This window comes from Melopsittacus undulatus, chromosome 11, assembly GCF_012275295.1.
Source record: "Melopsittacus undulatus isolate bMelUnd1 chromosome 11, bMelUnd1.mat.Z, whole genome shotgun sequence".
Taxonomy (NCBI): Eukaryota; Metazoa; Chordata; class Aves; order Psittaciformes; family Psittaculidae; genus Melopsittacus; species Melopsittacus undulatus.
Window position 1 is genome coordinate 21978180 of NC_047537.1, and position 13118 is coordinate 21991297.

The 13118-nt window shown below is 42.0% G+C and overlaps 1 protein-coding gene across 1 annotated transcript in view; it reads left to right on the plus strand.

Moving 5' to 3' along the window:
* Positions 1-13118, plus strand: part of CEP112 (centrosomal protein 112) — a 158356-nt gene that overhangs the window by 59413 nt on the left and 85825 nt on the right. Inside the window, exons 19-20 of the mRNA XM_034067887.1 lie at positions 1195-1302; positions 12389-12571. Coding sequence (XP_033923778.1) covers positions 1195-1302; positions 12389-12571 — 291 coding nt within the window. The remainder of the gene's footprint in view (positions 1-1194; positions 1303-12388; positions 12572-13118) is intronic.

Consider the following 13118-nt stretch of genomic DNA (forward strand, 5'->3'; position numbering starts at 1 on the left):
TCAGGTCTAGTATTTCCTGGGTTTCTTTCTTTATTGATCTCAGTAAAATATGGCCATGGCCATGCAGTTTGAGTAAGTTTGGGTGCAGAAGAAATTAGTCATAGAATATTCATTGAAGTCCCTTTTCTTATTAGCACATAGTGAGGTTTGGGAGCTACTTGAAGGATAACTTGTTCCTTTCCATTCTATTTTTCAGCTTTCTATCTGGCCAACTATTCCTTGTCCTGTAACTTTCTCTTGCTGCAGTGTTTTCCAATATAATGCTTTTCCCATTCCAAGTTCTGCCTTTTCTCCTCTTTCCCTGGCTTAGAAGTGATGTCCAGGCCGATTGGCAAAGACATCTGTGGAAGACTGAGCACTCCCTTAGGCCAAACAGGCTTTTGGCTCGTGGTTCAGGAATCTGGGCTTTTATTCTTTTGGTACAGCAGATGGACTTGTGGCTGCACTGGTCCTCCTGACAGCTACACCCCTTCACTCCCATTTTTAGGGAGATGGTTTATTTGCTGCTTGTGTTGGGACCTTGATCTAAAAATCATTGATGAGTGTGCATGGCAGCATAGTACCTTCTATGTGCATATATATATTTATATGTATATATATGTGCTTTCCTCTGGAACCATGCCTGATGTGCATCTACAGTTGTGCTTTTGATACAAAAGCCTTTGTTAATTGAGTTCTGAAATTGCTTCCTTGATGCTGTGTGCTGGACTCTTTATTCTCAGGCGATGACTATCTTCAGAAAACTTTACTTGCAGCCAAATAATTCTCTTTTAAGTTATTTTACTGATTTAATGTAAGCTATTTTAAATGTGGAGTTTGTGCACTGACTCACATATGATTTGCCTTGAATTTCCACAGGCAATGTATTTTTGAGTGAAATATTTGAGTCTTAAATATGACTAGAAAAAACATTCACTTAATTTTGATGGATGTTCCCCACTGTTGAGTGAAAAACAGCCAGTATTTTGTAATCAGGGAGTGGCATTGTATAAGTGGTCACTGTGTCCTTTAATGACTAGTAATCCTGTAGTAACTGAATATTCATTTCCTCTACACACAAATAGTGTCATTATCATTCTCAGTGAGTTATATTCCGCTTTGATGGTCTGTGAACAACTGTAGAAACATCAGAACGTTTCAAGCTATGCCTTTCTAAAACAAAAAATTAAATATTCCCTTTCTTTTACCATGTAGATGGAAAAGGTTGAAGCAGATCTAAGCAGATCAAAATCGCTCCGGGAAAAGCAATCCAAAGAATTCTCCTGGCAATTGGAGGAGCTCAAGCAGAGATATGAGCAACAGGTCAGTCAGTTTGCTCCTTCGGGTGGATGGGAGGAGGGACACCTTCTCACACAGATGTAGGTCAGATCCTGTTCTTGCTGCGCATTGCTGTGCTTTGTATAAAGACACAATTTATAGTGGGCAAGTTTATGTGATAGGGAATAGAAGGGATAAAGTCTACATAGAAAGCATTTTTGTTTCCCTGTTGTGATCCTTTGTACCTCTGCCTCTTTCAAGTCATTTCCCAGGCTTACAGGTGGCAACACCTATTTTCATAGTGGCCAGATGAACCTATTCATTGCGTTATCTGTTTTTCTTCTTGTCAAGAAACAGTGTTTTACTCTTTTTATCATCTTTTAAGGTGGGGAGTGTTCATACACATGCTTGTTTTGGCCCACTGATAGTGAGTTTTCAGTATTGTAGTATAATTTCAGGTTGGGAAATATTCAGGAAACATTTGGGTGGAGACAAGAATGTCAAATTCAGTACTGTTGTGAAGTGGAAATGGAAAACCAGAAAGAGAAGTAGACAAATTATTGTGTGATACAGGCTTGAGAGCTATGCAGCTGAAACAACCCATGAAACGCTTGCGTAAGGAGGGTACTTGGTCACAGAACTGGCGTGGCATCAGTTTGGGTACTGCCTGTTAAAGGATTGAATTTGTGATTTATAGCAGTGATATGTTTAGTCTTAAGCTTAAAGTTCTCTTATCAATGTTTTTGTGTGGATTTACATTTCCACCTGGTTCTTTTTGTATTGTCATTGCTGCAGCACAGAGCTCCTTCCGCCCACCTACAAAGCACTATGAGCTCAGTTCTTCCACTCTTAATATTTCCTTTCAGTAGTTCCAACTTCTGTTTCTCTTTATCAGTCTCTATTTACGCTTCAGAACTTCTAAACCATTTTTAAAGCAGATTTTTCCTTGCCTTGTTTTACTGTGCATTTCTTTGGTTGCTTCTTGGAGAGGAATGGACTGATTTAAACTGTTTAAATAGAGCAGTAAGTTGGAGCTGGTGGTGCATTTCAGCAGGGCTCCAGCAGACATCCAGTTCTGAAATAGACACCCAACCAAAACAAAGAATACTTCAGCTACCTGAGAAATGCAGTAATTGCTTTGAGATGTTCTGCTTTGAGTGCCTGAATCTTATTGTCAAATGGAATTTACACAAAAAGGGAAGTTGACCTTCAGATATATTTTGTGTAGGTTGATGTAGTGAGTGGCAGAGGTGGCACTGACAGCGGACTGGACAATTCACTTGCCCATAAATTAAATCAACTTGTTAATGAAGAACCAAATTAACTAATGTGTTACCAATCTGAGAAGCATCTTCACAGTGTGGGAACTTGAGAACTGCTTTATATGAATGGTTGCCTGTGCTTCACAGGACTCTCCTTGAATATTGATTTCAGAGATAATACCAGTGTTGTGGAACATGTTGGTTGTGGGACCGAAAGATTGCCTGCAGGTTAGGCATACTGATATGTATTCATAATCATAGAGCAGTTAGGGTTGGAAAGGACCTTAAGATCATCTCATTGCAGCCCCCTGCCGTTGATCTTTATCTGATATTTAGATCAATATATATTGACATATGTATGTTTTATCTATTTTCCTGGGAAAATAATTATCAAAAAAGCCATACAAACCATGGCAGCCAATATTTTGTCAACTTTTCAAGCACGTCAGATCCCGTTCGTGAAGCAAAGCAGAGATTGAGGATCTCGCACTATTTGGTTTCAGCTGTCACGTTGCCACTCCTGGTTCCAGCTTCGTCTGATTCAGTGCCACTTCCTTTTGAAGTATCCACTGAGAACACTCTTAGAGAGAAACTGGTGGCTTTTTTTCTTCTTTAAATATCCTTTAGCTCAACTTTGTTCTCCTCACAGCTGCTAGATTTGAAAGTGTATTTTGAAGGGAAAAAAAATAACTCCAGCAGCACCACAGTTCCTATCTGCTGGGAGCAGCTGCTCTCGGCACTTCAAAGCCAGTGGACACCACAGCGAAGGCCTCAGCCTTTCCTGCCTTTGAAATGGTTGCAGGAGCTATAGTGGGGCTTTATGGCACCGTCAGCACAGGAAAAAACCCTGTTTGGTTTGTGGCACCCCCTCCCTTTTTTCTTTTTTCCTTTTATTTTGTTTTTTTGTCTACTTTTTAATTACATCCTCATTTCGGCTCAAAATACCTGGGAAGTGTTTCTGCTGAAATCCTTTTCCACAAGCCCACGTTTGCAACAACACATGCCCAAACTTTAAAGTAATGGGTTTTAGACAAGCAAATTAGCCTGAAAAGTGAATGAGTTTGCTTGGTTTTCCTACATCCTCATCAGTTGGGCGCTTTCTGAAAGCACATCTCTTATGGTACCAGGGGGAGCTTGTGGTGGAGCAGGGCTTCACTCAGGGCTGTATCATAGAATCATAGAGAGTTAGGGTTGGAAAGGACCTTAAGATCATCCAGTTCCAACCCCCCTGCCATAGGCAGGGACACCTCACACTAAACCATGGCACCCAAGGCTCTGTCCAACCTGGCCTTGAACACTGCCAGGGATGGAGCATTCACTACCTCCCTGGGCAACCCATTCCAGTGCCTCAGCACCCTTACAGTAAACAATTTCTTCCTTATATCCAATCTAAACCTCTGCTGTTTAAGTTTCAACCCGTTACCCCTTGTCCTATCACTACAGTCCCTAATGAATAGTCCCTCTCCAGCATCCCTGTAGGCCCCCTTCAGATACTGGAAGGCTGCTATGAGGTCTCCACGCAGCCTTCTCTTCTCCAGGCTGAACAGCCCCAACTTTCTCAGCCTGGCTCCATACAGGAGCTGCTCCAGTCCCTGATCATCCTCATGGCCTCCTCTGGACTTGTTCCAACAGTTCCATGTCACAGTAGAGTTATGGATGTCCTCAGCTTTGTTTCAAGCTGATATTCAGAAATTGCCATGAATGGAACTTTTCCAGTGAACTTTTGGAGATGTTGATGTTTAAATGGCATCGGGCTGCCTGTTTTTCAATAAAAAATACAGTAATACATCACTATTACCCCCCCTTTTTTTGCTGTGAATAGTTGCTGAAGAGCTATAACTGAGTGTGAAAAAACTGCGATGCAAGATGAGCAAGAAAGGTGAAATCTATGAAAGTTCATTTTCCCAGCAGGTAAAATGCACTACGAAAAACCTGATGACTTAGTGTGATAGGAGGATGGTGTCAGTGTCCTGAGTTATGGACACATCATTCCCGACATAGATGCCAAGCTGAATGTATAAACAAGCCTCTTGTTTTGGTTCATCTTTAAGTGTTTATTCCATTTTAAAACAATCATTCTTCATGGTTCCATAGCAAAGGGGAAAGCTGGTACGTGATAGCTGAAGAATCTGCCCCTGTCTCAGGAAATCCTTTTGGGAGACATTTATTGCTGGGTTCCGACTTCTGTAACACTTGTGAAGGAATCATTAGAGTTGTCTTGCCCTATTTAGCCAAGAAACGGGACACCTTCGGAAACACATCACTGGGTATTTAACAAAATCACTTTGAAATCACGTTAAAGATGAGAAAATAGTCTCCGCTTTTAAGTTGGGAGCAAGGCAGAGGTCTGGTTGAGCTTAAATATGCCTTTTGTATTAAAGAAGGGGAAGTAAAGAAGTGCAGAATCAGCTGGTTAAAAGAGAAGAAAGCATGTCTGCAATCTTAGCTGCCAACAGCAAGGACAAGTATCTGAGGTAGTGTGGGGAAATGGCTTACTTTAGCAGGGAAAATGCTATTGAGAGGAGATGAAGAATATTCTTTAGATCTTTCTGTGTGTTTTATAACGTTTTTATGGGGTTAATTTAAAGAAAAGAGTGATGTTCTCTCAAGTAAAATATGAGTCTTGTAATCACAACCATTGTTTTTATACAGAACAGCATATATTTAAAACCGAACATCTCTTGCAGTGCTAGCAGCACCGTTTAATATGAAGGATCCAAGCACAATCTCATGTGCTGAAGTGTTATTTACATTAACATTTAATGGTTGGGCATCTCTCCTGTTAACTTTTAGCTGTCTAACTTCATGCCAAGAGATGTCTCCAGTGTTTGGATGATCAGGTCTGTGATGATATTTTGCTGTTGGTTATGACTGTGGCGGTGGTTCCATGAAATGCTGGAGGTGTTAACGGCATTTTCAACCTGGGTGTTACTTTATAGATTTGCCTTGAGGATTTACTCAAGGGTATTTAGGTAATAAATGGTGTTTAATTCAGATGTACAGGAGTTCAGCAGCTGAGTGTTGTAAAGAGCCTCACTGGGAATGGAACTGGAGCCATTGCAGTCAGTATATGTGCCCCCCCCCAAGCGGGTGGTATTTACCGCCTCATCTGACGGCCGCCATTTTGTGCCCCCTCAGGCGCCATTTCCGCGCCCCTCACAAGAGAGACATTGAGGCACTGGAGCGGGACCGGAGGAGGGAATGGAGCTGGTGCAGAGCCTGGAGCACCAGAGAGATGGAGAACAGCTGAGGGACATGGGGGGTTCAGTCTGGAGAAGAGAAGGCTCTGGGGGGACCTGATCACTCCCTACAAGTGCCTGACGGGAGGATGGACTGAGGTGGGGTCGGTCTCATCTCTCAGTGAACAAGGGACAAGGCAAGAGGAAATGGCCTCAAGCTGCACCAGGGCAGGTTTAGATGGAGCTGAGGAACAATTCCTGCCCTAGAGGGTGCTCAGGCATTGGAACAGGCTGCCCAAGGCAGGGCTGCAGGCACCGGCCCTGCAAGGGTTCACACCCCATGGAGACGAGGCCTCAGTGCCATGGGGCAGGGGTGGCCTTGGCAGGGTTGGACTGGATGAGCTTAAAGGGCTTTTCCAACCTGGCTGATTCTGTGTTTCTACAAGAGATTGGTGTAAAGGCTGTGACCTGGTGAGAAAACAGGGAAAATAACAAGATGTGTGGGGATTAAGTGTTAAAAACCAAGAAGCTGCTGTGACTGGGGATGGGACCTGGAAAGGAAGCTCCTAAGGGAAAAATAAGCTCTGTTCATGAAAAGAATTTGAGTAGCTGTGAAAAGCCATTGCAATGGAGCCTAGAGCTATTTAGGCTGGAAATGTCATTTGGTCTCATGGATCAGGAGCACTGGAGAGGCAAGTCCTGCAGAAGGGGTCAGTGAGAGGCTTGGTGTGGGCTGAAGGGTCCATTGAGCATGAGCTTGGCTCCTCGGGAGTCAGTGTTCCTCAGTACCTCCGGCTTTAACCGAGGCCACTCTGCCTTTCTAAGGAAGGATGAAACAGTACTTCTGCACTGGAGATGGTGAGTTTATAGTCCTGTTGTTATTTGGTATATTACCTTATATATTATCCGTTTTTAGTGCATTAGTTTGGTTCCAAGGAGGGGCTTTGTTGAAAGCTTTGTTCCTCTCCTCTTTGTCTATAGTGTAATTGAAATCCAGCCTGTTCTTGCATGGAGGCCAAATGAGCACATGAGCAGAGGCTCTAAATTTTTCATGTCATCAGCAACAAGCTGCATAAATTTCACTTAATAAATTAATGTAGGATGCATAAATGTTTCCTTTGAAGCATCCTAACATGCAGATGAATGCCATTTGCGCTGAACATCTGAGGAATAGTTTCTCCAGTCACCAATATCAACTTTGCACTTGATGATAGAGGTAAAACTCACAAATGGGAAAAGGATATGAATTTAACCTGCAAGTAAAGAGCGGGTGGAAATCTCTCTGTACCATTGCTGTTTACAGAATTGTTAATGAGACGGACGGGTATTTACACTGTCTCCTGCAGGCATCTAACATGTGTGTGATTCACAGTTAAAAGCCTGAGCTCCCTGTGTAGTCAACAGAATCAACTTTGGGGGGAAGGAGGGAGAGGAGAAGATGATTCCAGGAACATAAATTGGTGCCTGCAGTAAATGGCAAGTCAGGCTGTGAGTGCCTCTGAAGTCAATTCTCAGTGTTTAAAGGAGGTCCTTGGATAAACTCTGAATCCCTAAACAAAGGCTGTGTACAGTAAATTGTGTACCAGAGCCTGCTACAAGCAGGGATTTTCAGTGACTCAAAGTATATTAGTTCGAAAGAAATATCTCTGTTTGCAGAGCACATTGGGTTTACTGGAGCACGGCTGGGAGTGGGACCTGCCGATGGTGATCATGGCGCTAAGCATGATTTAATCACCCAGATGCAGCTTCATTTCCAATACACTGTTGATTTAAAGCCAAATTTACTCATGGCAGGGAGATAGGAGGACAGAGGTGAGGTTTGTGCTGCCGATGCTTTAAAAACATTACAGTTCTGAAATGCTTTTCTAAGTATAAATGTACAGCTCAGGTATATCATCTTATATGTGCAGTGGGACCATGCAGGTATGTTGTAGTAGAGGGGAGAATAAATCAAACTGCGGTTTGGCTAAAGACCAGCTCATCTCTTTTAGAGAATTTCTCACAGTTTTTAGTTTGCAGTTGAAATAGAGTTATTAGTGGTTGATTATAAGGTGAAGTATAACAGGAAACACGGTCATGGCCGTTAAATTATTGCAGCCTGCAATGAGGTAGAAAATAAAATGCATTCGCTATGCATGTACATTACCCTAGATGTATTTGCTACTTCAGCTGTAATATGTGGTTCTGCGTTGATGTATTTTCCGCCATCCCATTTGCCCTAGGCTTATTACAACCCTTGTATCTTGGGAGTACTTTGAGTTCCAAATTACAGCAAAATCTCAAAAGAAGTGTACATTTAAAATCCATTTAATTTTTCTGCTGCAAAGTAGTTCTGGTGCACTCCCTCCTTGCAGTGAAGATTCCTCTCTTCTGCCCAAAGTTATGCTAAACCAGAGCCCAGCGTGATTAATACTCGATCCTCCAGCCTGTTATATCAGATTACTTTTAGAAGCAGTGTATTTGTGGAGATGGGTAATCCCCATATCCTCACGAAACATGCACATTTATTTATAGGTTTAGGAGACAGAAAATGCTAGATATTGCCAGAGTTGTTGTGTGGGGATAGCTCATGTGTTGTGTGCTGTGCTGGGCAGAGGTTAGGGCTGGTTTTGAGCAGAGTAGTATAATGAAGACACCTGATTTACACTCTTAAATGCTTGTAAAGTAGAATCACTGAAAAATACATGTGCTGTACTGAGTGTGTTCAGTTAAAGAACTGACATGTATAAATTTCTGGTGGCTTCTCCTGCCCTCAGAAGTTCAATCATGCCAAAATAGTGCTCATAAAATCATCCTGCCTTGCAAACCCATATTTTATATAGGTGTTACTTACAATATTTCTGGAATTGGGAACATAAATTTACATGAATTTTCATACTTTGGTGTCAAATATTTATTGTAGCAGTTACGTTTTTCAAAGAGGCAGTGAGCTAACTAATTTCCTTTCCCTCCTTTGGGGACTATAAAAAGAATTTCAAAGGCATGCTTGTTCTTAAGAACAAGTCAAAATTGTTCTAAAATTGAAAAGCCTAAAATTAGTGCATGATGTAAAAGCACAAACTGGATAGTAGAAGGTCTTGTCTATATGAGGGACTTTAAAAAGGTATTTGCTGATGTTGATTATATTACAAGTATTTGGCTTCTGAAAATATCTTCTGCAACCAGCAGGCTATTTACTGTAGAGCTTTGTTCTTCTGATGTACAAAGTGAACAAGCACTAACAGCAGCTTGATTTTGCTTTAGGTCTTTATTAGGTTGTCCCTTGTGTTAGCAAGTTGTGCTAAAGCATCTCCGCATTTGGGTGCCATTAGGTTTGCCAACATTAGAAGCCCATCATTCATCAGCAGCTGTGGATGTTGGTGTCCTTTGTAAGACAGGCACGAATCACACTAACAGATCTTTTTGGCAGTTTGTGTGTATTTATGTGAGTGAATAACAGAAGACTTTAATGAATTAATATGTTTTTGCTTTTTTTTTGTAAAGAATTTTGTCATCTTTTGAAGTTTTGGGTTTTTTTTCCTCTGCAAGAGTGAGGAAATATTGTTACATTTCAGCTGAAAGCAGAAATGTAAAAATAAATGGTGTAATTCTGGTGGTGGCTTAGTAAATGGGCTGTTGACTGTTGCCTTGAATAAGGTTTTATCATGCTGGTGCAGAAAGAATTAAAAAATTAAGAATTCATGGAAGAGATCATAGTTTTAAAATATCATGTTACTTGCTAGTAAGTGTTCCAGGGTAAGAACAGATATGTCAGCTCAGTCCTTGTTTTAGCACCCAGGCCATGGCTAGAGATAGGAACAGATGTACAGAGAAGAGAATAAGAGATTTTAGTCTTTGGGAGGGCAAAATGAGGGAACATCTAAGCCACAGTGAAGATGATCTGATTATGGTAATGGGGCATACACTATTATTGAATGTTTCTTTTCAGCATCACCCCTAATTCCCATTGTGAATATTGTGTTGCTTGCATGGCTGCAATGTATAGCACCTAAAACTGCCTGCCTTCTAGATGCTTACACAGTGGAGTTGAGCAGACACTTTAATGTAACTTGATGAAGTGTTAAGCACCTAAGGGTAGGTGCAGAAAGATCTCAACCTGAAGGACATGGTTTTGTTATCTCATTCATAAAGACACTATCTATCCCAAATTGGAGACAGAGTCCTTAATGATTTATGAAGAATTAGTATAATTTTCATGCAGCTTCCTGTTGTTGAAAACCAGCATGGGTTTATTATTTCCTTTTGTTAGTATACATTATTTTCTTTTATAAAATACCCCACCAACAATACAAGAATGAGAGAGGGAGCGGAAGAGAAACCATAGAGCTTGGCAGCAGTTGTGAGGAGAACAGGAAGTTCAGTGAGTGATCACCAGTGCAGTCCAACAGCTACGCAGTCACTTCAAGTTATTTTTACAGGAAAGGATGTTTTGTTGGTTGCAAATGTGGAGTACTTGTTAATATTCATTAGGGAAGATGAGTTTTCTAGTCTTGGAGGAAAGAAAACGCTGTTGTCCCCATCCTTCTCTCCATCTCTACTCCCTTCCTGTACCATCTAAAAGGCAAAACCAACATGGGGAGTACTTTGAATCAAGTGATGAGGGGTTTTATTCTTCAACAGATTTACCTGTTATAAAACACCTTCCTTCACACCACCATCCCTGCTTTTCCCATGGGACAGAATGGGGGACACGCTGCCTGCATGCAGAAGGACCAGTCCCTTGTAGCTCTTTCTACCTCTTAACTTCAGAAATGTTGTGTCTATAATATAAATGCTATGAAGAGCTCATTAAAAAAAACCTGTAACCTCTTTGGCTGGGTAAACTGGTGGTGGTTGTGTCCAGTGCAGCTGATTGAAGAGCAGGTTCTGTCCCTTCCTTCCTTTGGTCATGTGTTCACTCCTGCTGCCATTTCTTGTCTTCAGTTTAAAAAGTGAAATCTTCAAGAATTGGAGTTCCCCCAGCGAACTGTCTTACCCCAAATCTTACATGGCACAACCAGCTGAAAATCCAGTAATTAAGTAAACTTTGAATAGAAAGACCTCCCTTCTTGAATCTTCTTTCATGAGGTCTGATTTATGAAAAAACACTAGACATTTTTTTCCTGTAACTCAGGCAAAGACTGTACAATTATTTTAGGGGTAAGAAGCCTTACATTTAGGCGCACTAAGGACACTTCTGGCATCTGAAAAGAAACCAGTTTTGTACTGGTTTGCACACAGACTTTGGGCAAAACCCTTGACTTAACTTCTTGTAAGGATACCAGGCCCAGCATAGATAATGTGTGCCTCCTGTGGGGCTGATGCCTTTGGGGACTTCAGACATCTGTTGATGAGCTCTTTAGTAATATTAAATAATGTAGATATGTTAAACCGTAGAATATTACATCTGTTCTACTCGCTTCATTCTTGGAAGATGCTCCCGGCCACAGCATGGGTGATATATTTTACTTTTAAACCCTGAATATGCTCATCTGTAGTTTGAGAAACTGCTTATATCTTTTTTTGTTTCACTTGGCTTTCAGGTTTAAGGTTTGAAACCACAGAAACAGCTAATATTATCCCAGAATTGAATGCTACAGCTTTAAGATAAGGTGCCGGGGCGCTCTCGGCGCACACACAGCCGCCTCCTCCCATTCCCTTGTTTTTTTTTCTCATGCTGAAAATACCCCACCATATTCATGATAACAGCGTTTATTTTTTTTATACTTTCCCCCCCCTTTCCGAAATCCACCAAAACTGAAGAAAAATCCAAGTGACTGTTCCTAGCAGCTGTGTGGCCCGGAGTTCAGTGGGGAAGCGGCTTCCTGCCGTCCCTATTCATCACCTGCTTCAAAGGCAGCCTGGCTGCTCCAGTGTGCAGGCCAGGTAGGGTGCCATTGTGCGCAGGCGGGGAGGATTAGTATCAAAGCTGCGGCAACCAGGCCCTTGGTCTCGGGCTGCCATTCAGTCTAGCGGGGAGAGGCTAAGACTGGCCAAGGTCACAGCATCCAGTGTGGTGCGGACTGGGAAAGGATCCTGAGAATAGAGGGACTTCTTATGAAATCATGGCGCAAGCTTGCGGCACAGCAGGTGCCCTTCTGGAACACATACATCTGTTTATGTTGGGATAGCGTAGCTGACAACGGGATAATAGAGCTTTGTTTTTTATAATTTTCCCCTTTTTTATTATTTATTTATTTTAAAGAACTACAACTCTATATACGACAGCGTTGAGTATTGACGGGAAGAGCGCTGGCTTTGGAAATCATAAAGAAATCTTTAAAAGGTTTAATTGCTGGGGTGGGGGGTTGTGTGTGTATACTTAAGCGAAGGGGAGAGCAGGCTGCCTATTAACCATTTAGGATCCTCAGCTGTGCTGATGAGCAGCAGCAGGATCCGGGGGGACCGTGCACAGAAGGCGACAATGCCATATTTTTTTTCCCCCCTATCTTTTCTCTTTTTGTCCGCTCCGACATTTGTACTAACACATTGGTTAAAGGATGCGCTGGATTTGCTCGGTTGTCTCCATTGTTGGGATTGTCTGGAGGAATCCTGTCACGCTAGCGGTGGCTTTTTAAAAGGTGAGGTAATAGTGACGTAAAAATAAAATTGCCAACTTGATGAAATTAAGGGGGAAATTAAGCTGTAGACGAGTTGTCATGACGACAAGGATGTTCTATTGATGAACTGTACTCCTCACTGTCCAATCAGATAGTGGAGCTGAAGCTGGAGCATGAACAGGAGAAGACGCACCTATTCCAGCAGCACAACGCAGAGAAGGACTGCCTGGTCCGAGACCACGAACGGGAAATCGAGAAACTGGAGAAGCAGCTTCGCGCTGCCATGGCAGAGCACGAGAGTAAAACTCAAGAATGCAGGAAGCGAGATGGGCAGGTAATGATCAATAATGCTTGAAAGACGGCCGCTTATTAGGAAATGCTGATAATTAGTGGTTCCCGTTGGCAGCATTGTTGGTGCTGCACCCTGGGTGAGCATTTGCGAAACTGGCACATAGATGTGATTTAGTTTTTTTCTTTTTCCTTCTTTTTTTTTTTCCGCTTTCCCCCCTCCTTTCCCACTGCTGAATAGGGGCTTTAACTGCAAAAACCACAGGTAGCCAGATTAAAAATCCCATGGTGCGCTATAACTCGGCCTATTTATAATCTTGTCTCATTTTCTTTCATGATGGATTTGTTTAAGAAAAAAGGTATCTGTTCTTCTCTCCCCCCCAGCCCTCACACTCACCCCCTCCTTTTCTCCTTCCTGGGCAAATCCATGTGAATTATATCTGCTTCATTCGGATGCTTTTTTTTTTTGTTTTGAAATCTCTGCAGGTAACTCACAAATGCCTTTATTTCATTTTGTTCATGTCCTTTTGTTTCAGTTTGGTATTCTAGATTTGCATTGTGTGTTTGGCTCCGTATGTCGGGTGTTTGATAAG